The sequence below is a fragment of the Felis catus genome, chromosome D1 (assembly GCF_018350175.1).
Source record: "Felis catus isolate Fca126 chromosome D1, F.catus_Fca126_mat1.0, whole genome shotgun sequence".
In the NCBI taxonomy this organism is placed as follows: Eukaryota; Metazoa; Chordata; class Mammalia; order Carnivora; family Felidae; genus Felis; species Felis catus.
The window spans coordinates 96,209,043-96,227,887 of NC_058377.1; the positions used below are offsets into that span (position 1 = coordinate 96,209,043).

Sequence of the window (18,845 nt, forward strand, 5' to 3'; positions counted from 1 at the left end):
TGTAAAAGCCCTCATGCGTTCTTTTTCCTTTATTGCCTCTTATTTGTCTTAACGTGAAAGTTTGTTTCACATCTGGAGCATCATGTCCTGCTGGCCACGGGAGGTATGGCAAGATGAGTTCATCTACCCATGAAAGGAAGCATCCAGATTAACTGACTTCACTAATGGTTAGAGACTAGCCCATCTTTTCTGTGTTCTTTAGTTAATAATGGTTCTTTCTTCATCGAGGGTGTGTTTGTATCCTGGCTTTGTTGACCTGAAAGAAGCCGACTGGGTATTGGAACAACTTTGTGAGGTTGTTCCCTGGAAACAGAGGACCGGCGTCAGAGAGGGTAAGCGCGTGTCTGAGATGGCACTTGTTGCCGCTTGGTCTCTCTAGAGACACCGTTGCTTCTTTCACCACGGCCAGTCTTAATTAAACAGAAGAGTAGGGATTTGCCAGCCAAAAGGGACAGGGAAGAGTGTTCCAGGCAGATGAAAGAGCAGGTGGAAGGCCCAGAGGTCAGAGAAGAGGGCAGGAGCCAGGAGGTGGCAGTTCAAGGAACCAGAGGATATGTGGTTTGGCTGACCTGTGCTTGACATACTTCTATCTTTTTGAGTTTGTTTGCTACCATTATTACTTCAAATAGTGACAGCTTACCTCTTTCTTCATAGAAACCTCCAGAGCTTTCTTTTTTCCAAATCTGTTTGGCATATGTTCTTGTATGATCCTGATTGCCAGCTTTTTATCCTCATTTTAGTTTCAGTAGAAGAGTCCAGTGTCTTTCCATTTCAGCATTTGTACTCTCCTGAACTTGCAAAGATGACAGGACTCAGAGCTGCTCCTCCGTGGTCACCCACAAGCAGCACAGCTGCTGGACCAGAGGTGTCCACTGGAGGGCGTCTATGCCCTAGCGTAAAATTTCCTGTCGGGCACATTGTGTGAATTCAGATTTTCTGTAAAGAAAGAGGCAGAGTATACTGGCTTCATTTGTGGGACTTGGAAGTCAGAATAGGAGTCTGCTTTTTCTCCTAACTCCCAGAGATTCCACAGCAGTGGCAGACTTGGCTTTGATTGCTGGCTTTGTCATTCAAAGTAATTGTTAATTTTAGGCAAATTGCAGTTACATAGTTTTCCAGTTCTTGGTTTTCTGGTCTGTAAAATGGACTAATGATAATACCTATGTTGTGATAATTAAGGGAGGTAATGCATGATAAGTGCTTAGCCGAATGACTGGTGCATACACAGTAAGCCTTCAGTGAATGTTAGCTGCCTTTATAATTATTGTTCTTATTGTAGCAGTGGATATCAATTGTGGGAAAAAATAGTAGATTGTGGATAACCCCCTACTAAATATATTGACCATCAAAAACTTCTGACTACAGTCAGCTACATGCTATGGTTGGTCAGAGCACTTTTTTCTTCATCAAAATCAAAAGGTGGCACATGGATGAACAGTTTATCTTGTTTCGTATATGGATGTCGGTGCCACAGATTCCTGCCTATGAGGGTTCAGACTCCATATCCTGCTTTTTAGACCTTCTCTAATCTGAACCTTTCTGAAGTGTGACTCCACCCTTGTTTATGTCATCACTGATGCAAACGAGTCACACGTACTCTCAGAGCTTTGCCAATACGGTTTCTGCCAACATACCTTCTCTTGTCTTCTTTCTTTGAGCTCTTACCCATTCTTCTCCTGAAATCCCATGTCCTCAAGGTGGAACCGTGGGTCAGAGCCCATCTTTACTCTGCCTTTGTATTTCTCATAGCTTCTTGCACATCGTATGGTGCTCAGTAGGTACACCTTAAATAGCGTTAAACCATTTCAAAGGCCCTGTATTTTCTTTCTCAGATGTAACTTACAAGCAACCAAGACTTACAGCATGGTATGGAGAACTTCCTTACACTTATTCAAGAATCACTATGGAACCAAATGCTCACGTATGTTGGAATGTTGTTGGTATGGTTTTATGGACTGTGTACTATAAATGTAGAGTACTATAAAATAACAGTACTATAAAATAGCTTGCAGAGTTGCATGATGGTTCCTAGTTTAAAAAATCCTCTGGGTTCAAACACTGAGTTTTTGTGCTTGTCACTCTTGATGTGCTTTTTGATCTAGAGATAAACTCTGAGGATGAGAAAAAAATTGGAACTAGAATAAACTGGAACCAGACTCAAGGATTTCAGGAAGAGGAACCATTTCTTCACATCCCTCCCGTCCCCCAGCTTTTCTGGCCATAGCCTTCTGTGTACACCCTTGTACACGTTTGCTGTGGAGCCAAGTTCTTAGGACTGGCCAGTGAGGTCAGAACATCTCCTTCCATTTCTCAGGCTCTTTTGCCATTTGTGAAAAAATCTGGTATTTTTCTTGTTGACTTTGTACTCATTCTGTGGCTGTAGTTCTTAGACTTACATCTTATCATTGCTTTGGCTTATTTCTTATTTCACATCTTTTGTTTTTAAAAGTTTCCATGACAGTAGACAAAGAGATTCTAGTATATAAATTAAGCTTGTCCAAAGGATAGAGTTAAGGTCCAAGAAATAGCTCCCTGTTTAGTTCCTGGAATCTTGCCCTTTGGCAAATAATTTTATGCTTTATTGAAAGAGACTTTGAAGAAAATGGAGTTTTGCTTAATGGCTTTGGGATACATAGAAATATGACACATTTTAGAGCTTCTAGTAATTTGTTGTAATAAACTACCACTTTACTAACATGTTCAGGGACAGAATATTGATGGGGATGGGAGTGGGGACATGGCTTTTTCACATGAGATAGCTGCATGCTTTTGTTTGTAGGGCTGCATTTAGAATGTGACCCAGGGAAAGGCTGAGACCCTTTATATCTGAGGTTGATTTGGAAACATGAAGAGAACGAAATTAGATCAATCCAACAGATGGCTGGCCACGTTTCTGTCAGAATTAATTTACCTTCTTGTCAACAGCCATAGCAGAGAAGTTGAGGATTAAACAGGCTCTAGGGAAGAAGTTCTTTGTCATCATTTTAGCTCATCTTTTAAAACAGGATTTCTCAACCTTGGTGTTGCTGACATTTTGGGCTGGGTAATTCTTTGTTGTTGGGCTGTCCTGTACGTCGTGGGATGTTTAGCAGTATCCATGACTTGTACCCAGTAGATGCCAGAAGCACTCTTCACCCAGTTGTGACAACAGAAATGACTCCAAACATTGCCAGGCATCTGCTGGGGGCGGGCAGAGAGGGGGGCAGAATTACCCTTGGCTGAGAACCACTGCTTTAGAATAAACATAAGGCACATGAGATATCCTGATAGAATGGCTGTTTACGCTTTGAGGACTTTTTGACAACCCTTCAAAAGAATTTTTTAATGACAGTCTTTTTCTTACAATGTATGTAATATGAATTTATTATTGGAAATTTAGAAACTATAGATAAGCATGAAGAATATTAAAATTTTGGATAATTCTTCCACCTAATGTTTGGCTCCAGTCTTTTTTTTTTTTTTTAGGTAAATATATAGAGTTTTTCTGTAAAAATAACAATTAGGTATACTGCATTTCATTTAACTATATCCTTAACATATATCATTGAATAGTCTTTTACATCATATTAATAGCTACATAATATTCCATAATCTACATGTACACACCCTAATTTATTGAAGTAAGCTTTTTTGTTAGAGGTTAAGGTTGTCAAATTAGAATTCTTTAATTTGAATTTGGCTGGCTTATAACTTTGTATTTGCTGCTAACAGATTTAGTTTGTTTATATCCCATCTTGAACAAAATCAAAAGAGATGCCTCTTTCATAGGTTTTTTTAAGGGTATATGTGTGTGTTCGGGGTTCTTGTTTAATTTTAACTCTAAAAATTATTACCTCAAGCTTAATAACCCAAAGCACAGAGGCAAATTCAGTCAGAGGTTATTAAACTTCCTTTAGTCTTTTTTGACCTAAATCTTATATGAACCTGATGTGTGAAAACCAAGCAGTGCCTTGACTGGCTGGGGTCCCCCCAGCTTGACCCTTCTTCTGTCCTCCCATAATCCCAGAGAGACACCTCTGTGGTACCTAGGACTGTGCAAAACACTTTGAAATCCACTGAATAGGTCCTTTTACTTCTGTGATTCATATTTTCTCATACTCTTTTCCTCAAATGTCTTTTAAGGATAGAATGCCTTCACTGAACGGTGAGATGATGCTGAATTTTAATTTAGACATTCAGTTCTGAGGGATCTGTATATAGAGTATTGGTTGGAGAGTCTAAATTAATCCTCTAGTTCATTATCCCCTTTTTTCTCCTTACTTCACCACCAAAAATAGCCAGTAAAAATATATACCCACTTAGAAACATAATGCAAACTTGGAGTTATCACAGTGCTCAGTCCCTAAGCAAGTCAGGGAAGTGCTAATTAGTTTCCCAGTCACATTGCAGAAAAGCTATCTTCCTCTTTTACTTTCTTGTTTTTCTTGCTAAGTGTATAATTCTAGCATCTGATCTTTATCTCCGTGAAGATAATAGCCATAAAACAAATAGGAAATACAGCTTGCTAACATTATTATGGAATTTCACTTGGACATTTATTTTCTTGAACATAGGTTAGTTTAATAACATTTATGTTTCACTGATGTGAGTTTGGTTTGTTGTTGTCGTTGTTTATTTTAAAAAATCCTCTGCTTAGAATGTAATGTTCATATCCATAATAAGGAACCCCAGTTTACCACAATTTCTACATCACAGCAAAGCTGAGTGATTCCTTGGCAGTTTTACCTGACAGTAGCCATGGGATATACTTAGAATATTATGCTTGCCTTGCTGAACATGTATTCCTTCACTGCAATACATTGAACATGACTTTGAAGGGATTCTTTAAAGTAGAGTTTTTAAAGTAGACTCTGTGGATACCTGGAAGGGTCCACTAAATCCTTTTGGGGAGTCCACAGGTCAAAACTATCTCTGTAATAATACTAAAACTATATGATACGTGACACTTTCACTGTGTCTAATTTGCGTTGACGATACAAAAGTAATGGTGGATAGAACTGTTGGTATCTTAGCATGAATCAGGGTGTTGTCGCCAGACTATTCTGAGTAATCACAGTGTTCTTCCCCACCATGCACTTCCAGTTTAAGAAAAAAAAGCTGATTTCATTTAAGAATGTTCCTCGAAGCAGTAAACATTACTACTTTTATTAAGTCTCAATATTTGAGTTCATCTCTCTTTAATAGTTTGATGAAATGGAAGGTATGCATAAAGCACTCCTGCTACAAAGCCAAGTATAATGGTTGTCAAGGAAAAACACTTGTGTGATTGTTTAAGCTATAGCTGAACTATCTGCTTTTATCATGGACCACATTTATTTGGAAGAACAACTAACAGACAAACTGTAGTTATTCAGACTTGAGTATTTGGCAGACGTAAATGAATGAAGTGACCGTCACTTCAAGGGGAACAGTAGATATGATTTGTTACTTATAAAAGTTGAGTTTCCAAGCAAAATTACTAATTTGGAAAAAGTCCTATCTGTCACTTTGAGCCTGACCTCTTCCTATTACTTAGACTTTTCTGATGAGATCATTGGTAATATTAATGGATATGATTTTTTATATCATATAATGAAATGTGTCAGCAGGAGATCTGCATTACTCATTGGATCAATATTTTCCACATGACCAATACTTGATATTACAGAATCATGCAAGATTAAAAGACTCATTCAAAGTGCAGTCTGGCCCAGTGGATTTAAATGTAAGAGAATATGAGAAGTTTATTGATATGGTTTCAGATTCCACACTAACTAACCTTTAAGAAATCAGTACTTGTTGAGTTTTGGTGTAATATCAAAGAATATCCACAATTATTTGGAAAGGCTGGAAAAGACTCCTCCATTTTCTAACTACATGTCCGTGTGAAGCCAATTTTCTTCATATACTTCAACGAAAACAACATATTGTAACAGATTGAATGCAGAAGCAGATAGGAGAATCAACTCTCTTGAAACAAACATTAAAGATATATGCAAAACAGTGCCACTTTTCCTGCCATTTTTTTTGTATTGGAAGATACAGTTATTTTTCATAAGATAATATTTGTATTAACATATAATGGGTTTGTATTTTTTTTAATGAATTAACCAATAGTTTAATTTTTTTAGTTTTAATTTTTAACATGATAAACATCATAGCTGCAGCCCATATAAACAGGTTCTTTGGGGGTCCTCAATCATTTTTGATAGTGGTGTGAGAACCACTGTCATAAAGGAAGCTCTGTAATGCACTTGGGGTTTCTTGGAGAAAGGACAGAATTCTAACAACTAATACAGCCATGCTGATTGTAACTCCCCAAGTACAGCGTAAGGTCAGGGGTCATAGCTTCCCGTAGTATATGTGGCAAGACTGTGTTCCAAATATAAACTACATACGAGAACTGGGTGCTCAGGAGACAGGGCTGTGGAATCTGTTTAAACTGTATGTAGTTCACAGCCCATGTATTTATCAAGGCCACGTCATGATTCCATTCTGTACAATGTTTTTTCCTTCTAGGTTCTATTTTTAGGAAGATAGCCACTCTGGAAATATTAAATACCTTTTTTAAAAGCAATTCTGTCATTCATGATAAAATAGAAATCGATGAACAGAGAGCCACCCAGCAGAAAAGTTGTTTGATTCCTCAGACTTCGGTCTGTATCTGCCAACTACCTGGCAACCCATCAGCCATGGCGGCAGAGCCCAGACTATTCCATTCACCTTCTTAATGACTCACTGAGGTGACTGCCCTGAATATAATGACACTTGCTTCTTTGTGGGGTCATGTATTTAACACAGAACAGTTGAGATGGGTAGAAAGGCTTGGTCCTCATGATAGTGCTGTACCAAATTTTAGTACCTTAATAAAATGATAGAGGTCAATTTGCTTCAAAATAGAAATAATGGGAGGGAATTAAACTATTCCTCTTGCCATTGGTTATTGCATTCCAAGTGTGTTTTGCTTATTTCATGGCCCTGTTGATTTAAGACTGACTTTGCACTTTCTGTTTTACATGTGGCTGTCCCTTCTCTTGGCCTGATGATTGCAGTGGCATCCTGTGCTGCTCACACTGAAGGACCAGATTGAAAAGAACACTGGCCACACCTTCAACTCCTTGCTCTGCAACCTTTACCGAAATGAGAAAGACAGTGTCGACTGGCATAGTGACGATGAACCATCGCTAGGGAGATGTCCCATCATTGCTTCGCTGAGTTTTGGTGCCACACGCACTTTTGAGATGAGAAGGAAGCCCCCACCAGTGAGTATTCTCTTTTTTTTTTTCATGTTCTTCCTGCCTTCTAATATTCTGTGAAAAAAGTAGAGTTCTTAAAAGCTGCTGTTTTCAGGTTTAGAGGGTAAGAGTACATGTTTTGTTGTTGAAACCTGTTCAACTGATCGCCTACCCCATGGTTACCTTTTGTCTCCCAGAGTGGCCATTTATTCATTCATTCACTTATCCAACAGAAATTGCTTGCCACGTGCCAGGCTTTGGGGGCTCATTTCCTTTGGTGGAAAGAACAGAGATAGCTCCTGTCCTCATGGATATGGGGGATAGACAGATGTTACTAATTACTGAAATGACTGAAATTATGATAAGTGCTGTGAAGGAGGGGTTATAAAGGGAAGACTCGAGCTGGGAGGTACAAGACTGGAAAGGAAGAAAGCATGAGGAAGACACCCCTGAGGAAGGCTTCATTGTAAGTCTTCTCCATGGCATTGTTGCCACCTTTCTGGAAGGGAACATCGTGAGCATCCTCATTGCCTTCTTAGCCATCTTCTGAAATACGGATGAACCTGTAATTCTCTCAGAAAGATGAAGTTCAAGCCAAATTCTCAGAGATGGTTGTCCAAATTCAGGGAGAGAAGCAGTAACTAAACATAATAACTTTAGTTTTCCGTCCTGGGTTTTACGTATGTTATAGGATATTTCAGGGACACTAGGAGTTTTGACTTTCTTAAATCAAAAAAGTATAAGACCCTAGGATTAAGATAGGTAGAAAGGTAGTAGAAACTCAAAGAAAAGAGCAGACCTCTACCAAATGATCTTATTATCTTTGTGTCTTTCTCTTACCAAGGTTCCCAGTCATTTAGTTTATAACAGTAAACCAGAGCCAGTCAGTGTGGAAAGGCTTATAAGGCTGTGTTTAGAATATGACCTAATCCAGACCAAATAATTACTAGCCTGCCAGTGCTCATGTCTGTTCTTCATCAGATATGCTTCCTCTAAGAACATAGTTAATGGACTGGGCTGCTTTCCTGACATGTATTTCGGTTTCCAAGCATGGTATTTTGAAGCATATTGTGTTATTTTGCATTTATGCCATTAGGCAGCTTTTGTTGGTATAATTTCCCTTGATTAGGTTTTCTTTGCTTTGTTTCTTTGGTCTGTGCTAGCAGGGGATTGTCAATTGCCAGTGATGTATTGAGTGAACTTGCTTCTGAGCAGTTTGACTGGCCTTCCCAATTTCATTGGTGATTGATTAGCCTTCTCCTGTACCAGGGGGAGTACCACTTGAGAAGCAGACGACCCAACCTTTGCCATACTCTCTTTGGATATGGTTATGCTTTTATATGCGGCCTTCTACTCGGTGAAAACCCAGTCAGATAAATTACATGAATAATTCATCCTGCCCTTGGTAAGGCTCCTGTTATGTGAATAGCAGAGGAACACCACATGTTTCATTTTTAAGTTCAGATCCTCTTCTCAAGCCGGACATAACCGCACCAACTTTTTGTCAAGCCTGGTCCTGGGATCTGGCTGTAGCAGTAATTGAGTAAGATGAAGTCGTCTTTTCCCTCCTGGTGCTGTGCCTTCCTATGGAAGTCACCCTTCCATCTCTCCGAGTGGCACGTCCGCTGGTAGAGCCAGCACGATGTTTGGGATAATCCTCACTTGCAGCCTTACAGGTATTTTCTTTGTTGCCAGGTAGTTACTTGTCCAATCACTGTTTCTTTACACACATACATTCACATACACATACACACCACCCCCTTCTTAAAAACACTTGTGGCCTATTTACAGATTTGAAGCTTAAGGATTCCCAAAGCATGCTTTCTGGATAATTAGTTTTACTGTAGAAGCAGTTTCCAGTCATTAAGCATTAGCAGTGTTCTTGTGCCCAGAATATTCCCATTCCATTTCCCCTCCAGGCAACTGAAGGTCTTCATTTTCGCATATAAAAACATTATTCGTGGCCATCAAGAGCTATTTCTTGGTAATAAACCTCACTTACGTTATAGGTTAATGAGTAGATGGGTAATACAACTACCACACAGCCTTGTGTCCGAAAGCAACCATTTGGAATAAAGATCTCTATTTGAGGGAGATGGCCCATACTGAAGGTTTATCTTCTGAAGTCTTACAGTTTATTTTGATGAGTGTAGTGAAAGCACAGGTCATGAAATACTAAAGATGTGGTAAAGTCCCTGTAATTGTCTGCTAGTAGCACGGGAATCTGCACTGCACTCATGATGGCAGATTTGACAAAAATATAGACCTAATAAGTAAGAAAATTCGTCTGAGATCTTAAAGTTGGCTGAGAAAACAGATTTGGGAAGAAATATAAAGGTGTCAATGCCTCACCTCAGACTATTGACTGTAATCAGTTTTGGCTTCCTGCGTCATCGTAATTATGATTAATTTTGAAGTAATTCCATGTCCTTTCAATTCTGGCTTTTGTTTAAAATAGGAAAATTGAATACATATTAAATTTTTTTTAAAGGTTGGGGGGGGGGGCGCCTGGGTGGCTCAGTCGGTTGAGCATCCGACTTCAGCTTAGGTCATGATCTCGCGGTCTGAATTTGAGCCCCGTGTCAGGCTCTGTGCTGACAGCTCAGAGCCTGGAGCCTGCTTCAGATTCTGTCTCCCTCTCTCTTTGCCTCTCCCCTGCTCATGCTCTGTCTCTCTCTGTCCAAAATAAATAAATATTTAACAAAAATTTTTTTTAATGTGAAAATTGAAGGGTGCCTGAGTGGCTCAGTCAGTTAAGCGTCCGACTTCAGCTCAGGTCATGATCTCACAGTTCGTGAGTTCAAGCCCCGCATCAGGCTCTGTGCTGACAGCTCAGAGCCTGGAGCCTGCTTTGGATTCTGGGTCTCCCTCTCTCTCTGCTCCTCCCCCGCTCATGCTCTATCTCTCTCTCCTTCAAAAATAAATAAAAAATTTTTAAAAAGGTTTTTTTAATGGGAAAATTGAAGGTTAATATATTGGGAATTATAATCATGCATTACTGAACCCAGTTTATTTAAAAATGGCTTTTTCCCCCCAGAACCTGTAAGTTCCATTCTTGGGTAAACAAGACCCAAGTTTAAACTTTTGGAAAGACTTGTTCAAGTTTTTTAACATAGATTTCAAGAAATTCAGGGCTCCACAAATCTAGCTAAACTAGAAGTGCACAGAAGCCTTTCTTTGAGTTGACAGCCTTAGGGTGCATCATCTTTATCTTATTATAATGATCTCTTTTCTGAAGGATTGAAAGGAAGTGGTTATTGCAAATCTGTGTCTACTTTTCTTTCTAAACTCCAGTGAGAGCTCTGAGAACATGACTCATGATTCATACAACTCAAGGTAAAAGCATAAATTAAAAAGCATAAATTACGTTAGTCTTCTGTGTAGAATTTGTAGGAGTCTGACTTTCTGTCAGGAAACTCTTAGGAACCTAACTTAGTATGCCACTGTGGGTTGTAATTTTCATGTCTGTCAACAAGACATTCGGAATGTTAGAGGTTGTGGGAGGGCATCTCTTGTCAAAATCCAGTTCGTTTTAACCTATCAGAAGGGAATCTAAATACCTGTTTGACTTGAGTCAGAGTTTCTCATCTGGAAGTGACATAGAAGAATCATAAGATTTTTGTGTACTTTATCTAAGTATGCAGTTTTGAGACAGAAAAGCATATGTTTTGGGCCACTTTTCTTTTTTTTTTTTAAACATTCAGTCTCCTCCACCCCTGCAGCAGCTGTTTGTTGTGCAGTCTGGCACTTTAGGCAGATCTCTGTAGCTGCTGCTCTTCTGAAAGCTGCCCCAGTTCTACACATTGCATTCCTCACAATTTCTCCCTGTGCCGAGATGGTGAGGAGATCTTTGTTTTCCTAAGTATGAGGGCCCCTCTGATTCATACAGTTGGCTCAGTCAGCTTCATGCATGCATCATCCCCAGGACAGACATTTCTCTCCCCTAAGAGATCCTTCTTCACTGTTCTCTAGTCCAAGCAGGCAACTCCTGCCCGTTCAGTTTGATTTCAGAGTAACTTACATCTCCTTTAATGGTAACAAGGTACCTGGGGGCATGGTAGACTTGCTTGATCTTGCCGTTCCATTCATCCCATCCCTTCTTTTGTTAATTCAGTTAAAGACAGAGTGGATGGCACCATATCTGTCTTCCAGACAATATCAGGATATACTATCTCAAGACAGAAAGCTTACCAAATATACTTGAGTAGACATTTTTTAGAAACCAAGAACCTTTTTTTATTCTATCAAGCTGGGCTCATTAAAGTTTGTCTATACTCCTTGTCCCAAACCTAGTTGTACTTTCCAAAATGCATCGTGTCCCTGCTGTAAAGATTAGTCTCGTTCTTTTCCCAGCTAGCTTTAATTCTATACTGAAAAACAAGCCAGAAAAGGAACCACAAAAGCCATTTGGCAGGCTGCTATTTCTCTGTCGGTTACCATGGAAACAGTGATGGCTGAGTTGGGGGGATATTAGATAATAGCAGGAAGTTTGTGATGTGCTGGAGGTTTAGATGCCAAAAGCCTTGTTTTTGTAGCACATTATGTATGGATAAGCTCTGTCTTTGATCAGCCGAATCCTAAAAAATATCCACCTCAGGGTGATTGAGTTGAGGCAAGTTCAGCATTTCTGTAGCCACTTCTCTCTGTAACACCTTCTGAAGAATGTGAACCTTATTTGTAGCACCAGAAGAGATGGTTGTAAAACCACTTCCTATGGTGGAGGCTCTGAGAGTCCCCAGTGAATTGGAGTTCCTACTACCTATCTTGCTAATTGATTTTTTGCCCACTACTGGGAAGAGTGGAGTATGAAAAGGTCAGTTTGGTCATAAATACTGATATTTTTCCAGAACCTCAGAAGAAATGAAGATCTTAGAATCCAACATACTGTAATACTGACTAGCTTAAATTTGAAAGGTGACTAAATTACACTGTGCAGTATTTCATGGAGCGGTAACTGAACCTCCGCTTTAGCACCCCACTGCTGCTGGCCCAGTCATCCATATTGCTTTTTTTTTTTTTTTTAACTTTATTTATTTTGAGAGTGAGAGAGCAAGAATACAAATGGGGAAAGGACAGAGAGAGACAGAGAATCTCAAGCAGGCTCCGTGCTCAGCATGGAACCCCATGCGGTACTCGCGCCCGCAAACCATAAGGTCATGACCTGAGCCGATATCAAGAGTCGGACAGTCAATCCACTGAGCCACCCAGGTGCCCCCAGTCATCCATATTTCTTAATCAGCCCCTCTTCGGATTACAGCATCTATTCTGAGGAGTTACAAGAAATACTGGAAAGAAATTGTTAATAATCATTGTTCTTTCAGCATATCCCTAAATGAAGTCTAGAAAGTCAGTTTTTATTTTTTGTATCTGTCACTGATGGTAAAAAGCACCTATCTTCCTCATTTATATCTCTTTTTTTTTGCAAATGGGGTGATGATTGGTAGCTGCTTTATCGGAGCAATAGAAAAGTTACCCCATGAAAGGCACTATGAAAGTTTTTGCAATAATCAGTGAATTTTTAAGCTGTTAAGAATAGCAGATGCTACAGTGACTTTTCAGATGTGGAAAATTGGAAAAGGAAATGAGTAGTAGTGAAACCAAAATCCCAAGATTCCCTTGGCCTGTGAAATGGAGTAGAAGGGAGACTCGCAGAGGGTGAAGTGGCCTGTGGAATGGGAATGGTGACTGAGTTTTTGAGCTGCTATCTCTAGGGCTACTTAGTGGTTTGGAGAGAGTGAGTGAGTGGGTGGGTAGATGAAAATGTGCATGTTTGAGCAGATAAAGCTAAGTAGTTTTAGTAAGATTGAATTATCTTCAGACTTGAAATCCCGTAAGAGTTGGAATCATCATTTGCTGCCTTGGGGCCTTGTCTCAGTTGGAATCCATACCCTCACTGCCACTGGGAAGAATTCACTTTTTGCCAAGGACCATCTAGTTTTATAGTGCCACCAATGGTCCTTTTAGTCTTGGGAGAACAACCTTTTCCAAAGTGATTCATCAGATTTGCATGTGATTAGGAATGGGGTCTGCTTCCAAACTTGTCTTTTTAAAACAGTGTCCCAATGTGAGAATTTTTTCCTCCCTTTGCCATACTCATAAAAACTATTCCTAACCCTTCTGGTGATGTTCTCCTCTTTCCCAAGTGCAGTTTTCATGGTAGATGACTGCTTAGCTGGGCAGAAGAGAGCTTAGTGAGTTTGAGGAAGGAGAAGGAGGCCCCACACCAGAGCAGAGTGAGCAAGTGAGGAGCAGAGCAGGTGATAAGATGGGGAGAGTAGACAGGGGCCAGATCATGCAGAGGCTCAGGAGCCTCAGGAAGGAGCAGATTTTAAGTACATCAGGAAGCCATGGAAATGTGTTAAGCAGAAGAATGACATGATCTGATGGATAATTTTATAAAAGTAAGTTGCTGCTGTGTGGAGCCTGGACTAAAAAGGAGCAAGAGTGGAAGCCAGGAGACCAGTTAAGAACTTTTTATACCTTGTGCATACCTGGGACCAAGGCAGAGAAGGACAGAGGTGGCCAGGTCAATGACATGAGCTCAGAGGAACAGGGATTTTTTTTTTTTTTTTTTTTTTTTTTTTTTTTACATTTACTTATTTATTTTTGAGAGACAGAGACAGAACACAAGCAGGGGATGGGCAGAGAGAGAAGGAAACACAGAATCCGAAGCGGGCTCCAGGCTCCGAGCTGTCAGCACAGAGCCCAACGCAGGGCTCTAATTCACAAACCGCGAGATCATGACCTGAGCCGAAGTCGGACGCTCAACCTATTGAGCCCCGCAGTTGCCCCTGGAGCAGGGATTTTTAAGAGAGGTATGGCAATAGTGGTCTGAAAGTGTTAATGTGGATTATCTCCTGGCTCTCTGGATGGGACACACAGGATCACTTTCCACATGAGAAGTCTTCAGAGATTTGAAATCCTAGAGATGGCTAGGTTTCAATTAAGACAGGCAAGTCAAGGGAACGTTCAGAGCACATGAGGTTGGGGATCTAAGGGTGTTTGCTCATCACTGACTGGGAATTCCAGAGGACATAGTGCACAGGGGCAGGAAGGAGAGAGTTTGGGGAGGCGGGGGGAAAGGGGGAGTTGTGTCTGATCAGGTGATGTCCAGGAACGGGTTGGGAATGAGTTGTCTTGTTTTAATGGATGACTAGAGAACCCTGCACTTTTGCTAGTGACTGAGGTCAGCTGGATGTCAGACATGGTGGAATTTGTCCTCATATGCTCTTAGAGGAAGGAGAACATTAGTTTCTGTTTCTACAGTATTGGGGGTGGGGGAGCTCTTTCAAGATAGCAGTTTAAGTTGCGTTTCTTGGAAATATATTACCAAGAACGGAATCATCATTTCATGAAGTCTTCTGATTTCAAATGCACATTCAGTGTCTCTAGAATGACTGTAACAGTAAGTGTAAAGCCATGTTTATTTTTGCCGAAATTCAGTACCTTCTTGCCCCCATGCTACCCCCCAGTACTATGTCAACAACAAAGCTGAACAACAAACACTGTCAGCAGGCATTTCACTCCATTTGCCTTTCAGTGTGTCCAGTCCAGAAGGAAAGGCAAGAGTTCTCATGCTAGTCTGATGTACAGTGCTAAGTTTTAGATGCCTGCAGAGAGAGCCTCCGTTGCATTGAACAATTGCCCAGACCTCCCAAGCAAGAGGTCGGGAGGTCTTATTGAACTATTGAGGTCACTGGTCATCTCTGGTATAGGGTGATTGATTGCCCATACCAGTCCCTCATGCTTACTTCGTATTCTCACTCACCTCATCAGAACCTTCCAGGGTAAATCAGTACCAAAAATCAGCAAAGAGTTGGGTAAACACCCAAAGATTTGTATCTGGCAAAGGAGTTTAAAACCGGTTTTGAATAGATAACCTTGGCGATTTCAGATCTATGCTCTTCCAGCAGCCTTTTACTTTTAGCAGATCTTATTTCAGAAAGAGCTGCTTTTCTTTTTAAAGTAATGTATTTCAGATCAATATTGAGGATGCCATCATTTAAAGCGTGGTTTGAGTCAGCAGAATAACTAGAGATGACATTGTCGGGTCCTAGCTTTATTCTCTTTCCATAAAAAATAATACTAAAAAAGTTACCACTGTGAACAGTAAGTCCAGCTGTGTTCTTGTATCAACACTGTAGGAACAGTTTCGTATTCCAAATACAGCTGCAAGTTTAGGTGATCCGTGAAGCAGTCTAGAAGCCAGCCAGGTTCTCAAAGGCAAGGGAACACCACAATTTGATTGGGAAAACAAGCTGAAAAAAAATCTTTAAAAAAGCAGAGAGGGAAACTTTATTGGCATAGTCGTAAGTTGGGAGATAGGGCAAGTAAATGGACAGCTGGCCCTCAGCAGGTTAAGCGGCTGTAACATGGGCTAACATTCAGTTTTCAATAATCATTTCAGTCTGCAAAAAAGCCTTAATCATACATGTCAATCAGTTCTACCATGTATCTGATCCTTGGACCAGAAAGCTGGGGAAATCTCTTTATATCTGTTACCATCTTGAGAAAACCCTGTGCTTGACTCTGCAGGCATTCTTACTTACACCTGGGGTTGTTTTGGGTTTGTTTACTTGCTTTTGAAGTACAAATTCGGGAGTAAGTTTTCTATGTCTGCAGTTTCCCTTTCCTTACAACTTAACTCACTCTTTTTTTTTTTTAATTTTTTTTTTTATCATTTATTTATTTTTGAGACAGAGAGAAACAGAGCATGAACGGGGGAGGGGCAGAGAGAGAGGGAGACACAGAACCGGAAGCAGGCCCCAGGCTCTGAGCCATCAGCCCAGAGCCCGACGCGGGGCTCGAACGTGAGATCGTGACCTGAGCTGAAGTCGGACGCTTAACCGACTGAGCCACCCAGGCGCCCCTTAACTCTTAAAACACCTGTTCTATAGATCCACCCCACCACTTTGCTAATATACAGATACCATTGTCCAAAAAAGCCTTTTCTCGATTGTCATTCTGTTCTTCCTTGTAATACCGTATCCATCACCTCACTGCTGGACACTCAGCCATTTCTTAGCTCCCTTTTCCTTTCCTAATCTCACACTTTTCTCATTGCTATTTCCATACCTTTTTGAAGGTTTTTCCTTTACATTCAGCCTCTGAAGTGTGGATATTCAAGATTATCTTTGATTCTGTTATCTTTGTTTATATGAGTTTTTAGGAGATTATAAACTGGCAATAGATTGTAAATGCCATATGGGCAAGGTCAGTTTCTGTCTTATTATGTCTCCAGGATTTAGCATTGTCTGTGTGTGTGTGTGTGTGTGTGTGTGTGTGTGTGTGTGTGTGTGTGTGTGTGTTGGTTATATAAGTTAATAAACAAGATTTCACTTGCTCTTATGGCTTCAACTGTTCCTTCTTGGGTGGAGTGACTTCTGAATCTCTTATCTCCAGCTTTGACTTTTATCTCACTTACGGATCACATGTACATATTCACAGGACATTGCCACCTATAATAGCACATGTGACTTGACCTGAAAATATAAAATCAGATTTATTGTTCTCTCAGAAAACTCCACAGTTCCATCTGCTAATAGTCCATTTATGTTCACGATATCACTGTTCTCTTGGTCAGGTTCACGTGTAAGTTATTTTTAGTTCTTTCCTGTTCTCTTAATTGTTTTAATTCCCAGATCTTCTTAATTTGTTCTTGAATCCCTCTCCTAGTGGCCATCTTTATCCCAGGCTCTTTTTACCACATACCTAGGGTACTGAAATGTCTTTTAATTTCAATCTTTTCTCTCTCAGTTCTATTTGATGCCCAGATGACAGCTATTTTCAGGAATAGGTCACTCTCTCTCTCTCTCTATCTCCTCTCTTCTCTGTCCCACAATTACTAACTGAGCACCTACTATGTGTCAGGTGCTATGCTCAAATCTGGGGATATAGCAGTGAATATGACAAGTATGGGGCCTTTCTCATGGAGGTCATAGGAGCTAGACTACAATCAAATGAACAAAGAGCAACGATCACAACTTAAATAGAAGGTGGGAGACTCTGTGGTACTGCTGGTTTGGACTAAGGTGGTGGCAGTGGGGATGAAGAGAAGAGGATGAACTTGAGGCATGATTTTGAAGGTGAACCAGTAAAACTTGCATTTCTACTTTAGAGGTAAGGGTAAGAATCGAGAGTGACTCCCAGGTTCATGGCTTGAGCAGTTGGTGGGTAGCTCCTCGGAGGAGGAGGAGCAGGGACTTTTGCATTTGATTGTGGTCTTGTTGAAGGAGGATTCATAAATGGAGTTAAGGGTTCTTCTTCTACATGCTAGGTTGAAGAAGCCTGAGACTTCCAGTGGGAAGTAGGCCATTGGCTGTATAGGTCTGTGGTTCAGATGACAGGCCTGTGCTGGAGACGTCATCTGGAAATTGTCAGAATAACAACAGGAAAGTGATGATGATAAATAACAAATGTGTAGTGTTGACTCTGTGCCTGGCCCTGTTCTAAGTGCTTCATAGTCAATCTTCCAGGAATCCCATGGAGTCGATACCACTATTATCCCTGTTGTACAGATGAGGTGGCTGAAGCATCCTGTTAAATCACTTAGTCAGTGTGGCTCAGACAGCCGTTGAATTGAGTTAGAACTAGTAATGTAGATAATATGGAAAACTATGGAATTGCACGTCATCATTCAGAGCAAAAGAAGAGCAGAGAGCCAAGATTGAGCTCAGTGCTTTCATCGCTTTGTTTTCCAACTCAGAAGCCTTTATTTGCTCCTACTGGAACAAAAGATAAAATGTCAGTTCCTTAGCCAGACTGTCAAATCTTTACATAATCTGTGCCCAGTCTGCCCTGGTGTCTTGCTGTTCCCTGTGTGATCGCCCCATTGTGCGAGGTCATCTCTCTGCTCTCCCTTGCGCTCGCTCTCTGCCTTCTCATTAATGTGCTCCTCTCCAGGATTCAAGGGCCCACTGTAGCCTTGAAGCCTCCAGTGCAGAAACTAATCATAGTTACTGCATGTCAAGGGCTTCCTGAGAGCTCGGAAAATGAGAAACAGGTTGCGGGCCCCCACTTTGTCCTTTCTGCTCATTTGCGTTTGGTTTTATCAGCATCTTCTTGGTAAAATGATGGAAAATTTTCACATAAGTAGCTCATCGACTTACCAGGATCGGGATCACTTGAAGAATCAAAGGTCTCACTGTAGACTCAGACCACTAACTCGGAACTACATTCTGCTTTCAAGGGCCTTTTCTCCTTGAGTTGGGTCGCTGAAATTAAGAATGTGTGCCTGAAGTGACATGTGTGTCCTGAGCTTTCTGTCAAGCACTACCGTGTGGAATGGCGAAGCAGGATCAAAGAAGCCCAGCAGATCATAACTGGCCTTGCTCGGGAGCTTCCAGGCTAGGGAGAATGACGAGATGTGGGCATAAAAGGGGTCAGGCGATGGGTCCCACCAGCAGCACGGCCGGGCCGCTCCCGAGGTGGACCTGGTTCTCAGACTTGCTTATGCTGCCCAGCGTTTGAAAAGAAATTGTATTACTTGCCAAAATTTATAACTCAGGAGTTTTTCATAAAAAATCCCATTTCTCGTCTTCCCTGGAAAACCCAGAAAATCAGACAACCCTGAGGCAATGGTGAGCTGGAGCTGCGGAGTGGCTACACCTGTGTGCAGGCCCGTGCTCTCCG

General features: G+C 40.9%; 2 protein-coding genes across 2 annotated transcripts in view; both read left to right on the forward strand.

Moving 5' to 3' along the window:
- ALKBH3 (alkB homolog 3, alpha-ketoglutarate dependent dioxygenase) overlaps positions 1–18,845 on the forward strand; it is a 33,038-nt gene that overhangs the window by 7,334 nt on the left and 6,859 nt on the right. The window contains exons 6-8 of the mRNA XM_006937213.4: positions 229–332; positions 1,833–1,921; positions 7,032–7,241. Coding sequence (XP_006937275.2) covers positions 229–332; positions 1,833–1,921; positions 7,032–7,241 — 403 coding nt within the window. The remainder of the gene's footprint in view (positions 1–228; positions 333–1,832; positions 1,922–7,031; positions 7,242–18,845) is intronic.
- Positions 7,122–18,845, forward strand: part of ACCSL (1-aminocyclopropane-1-carboxylate synthase homolog (inactive) like) — a 155,352-nt gene continuing 143,628 nt past the window's right edge. The window contains exon 1 of the mRNA XM_023239778.2: positions 7,122–7,241. The gene's annotated coding sequence lies outside the window, so the exon portion shown is untranslated. The remainder of the gene's footprint in view (positions 7,242–18,845) is intronic.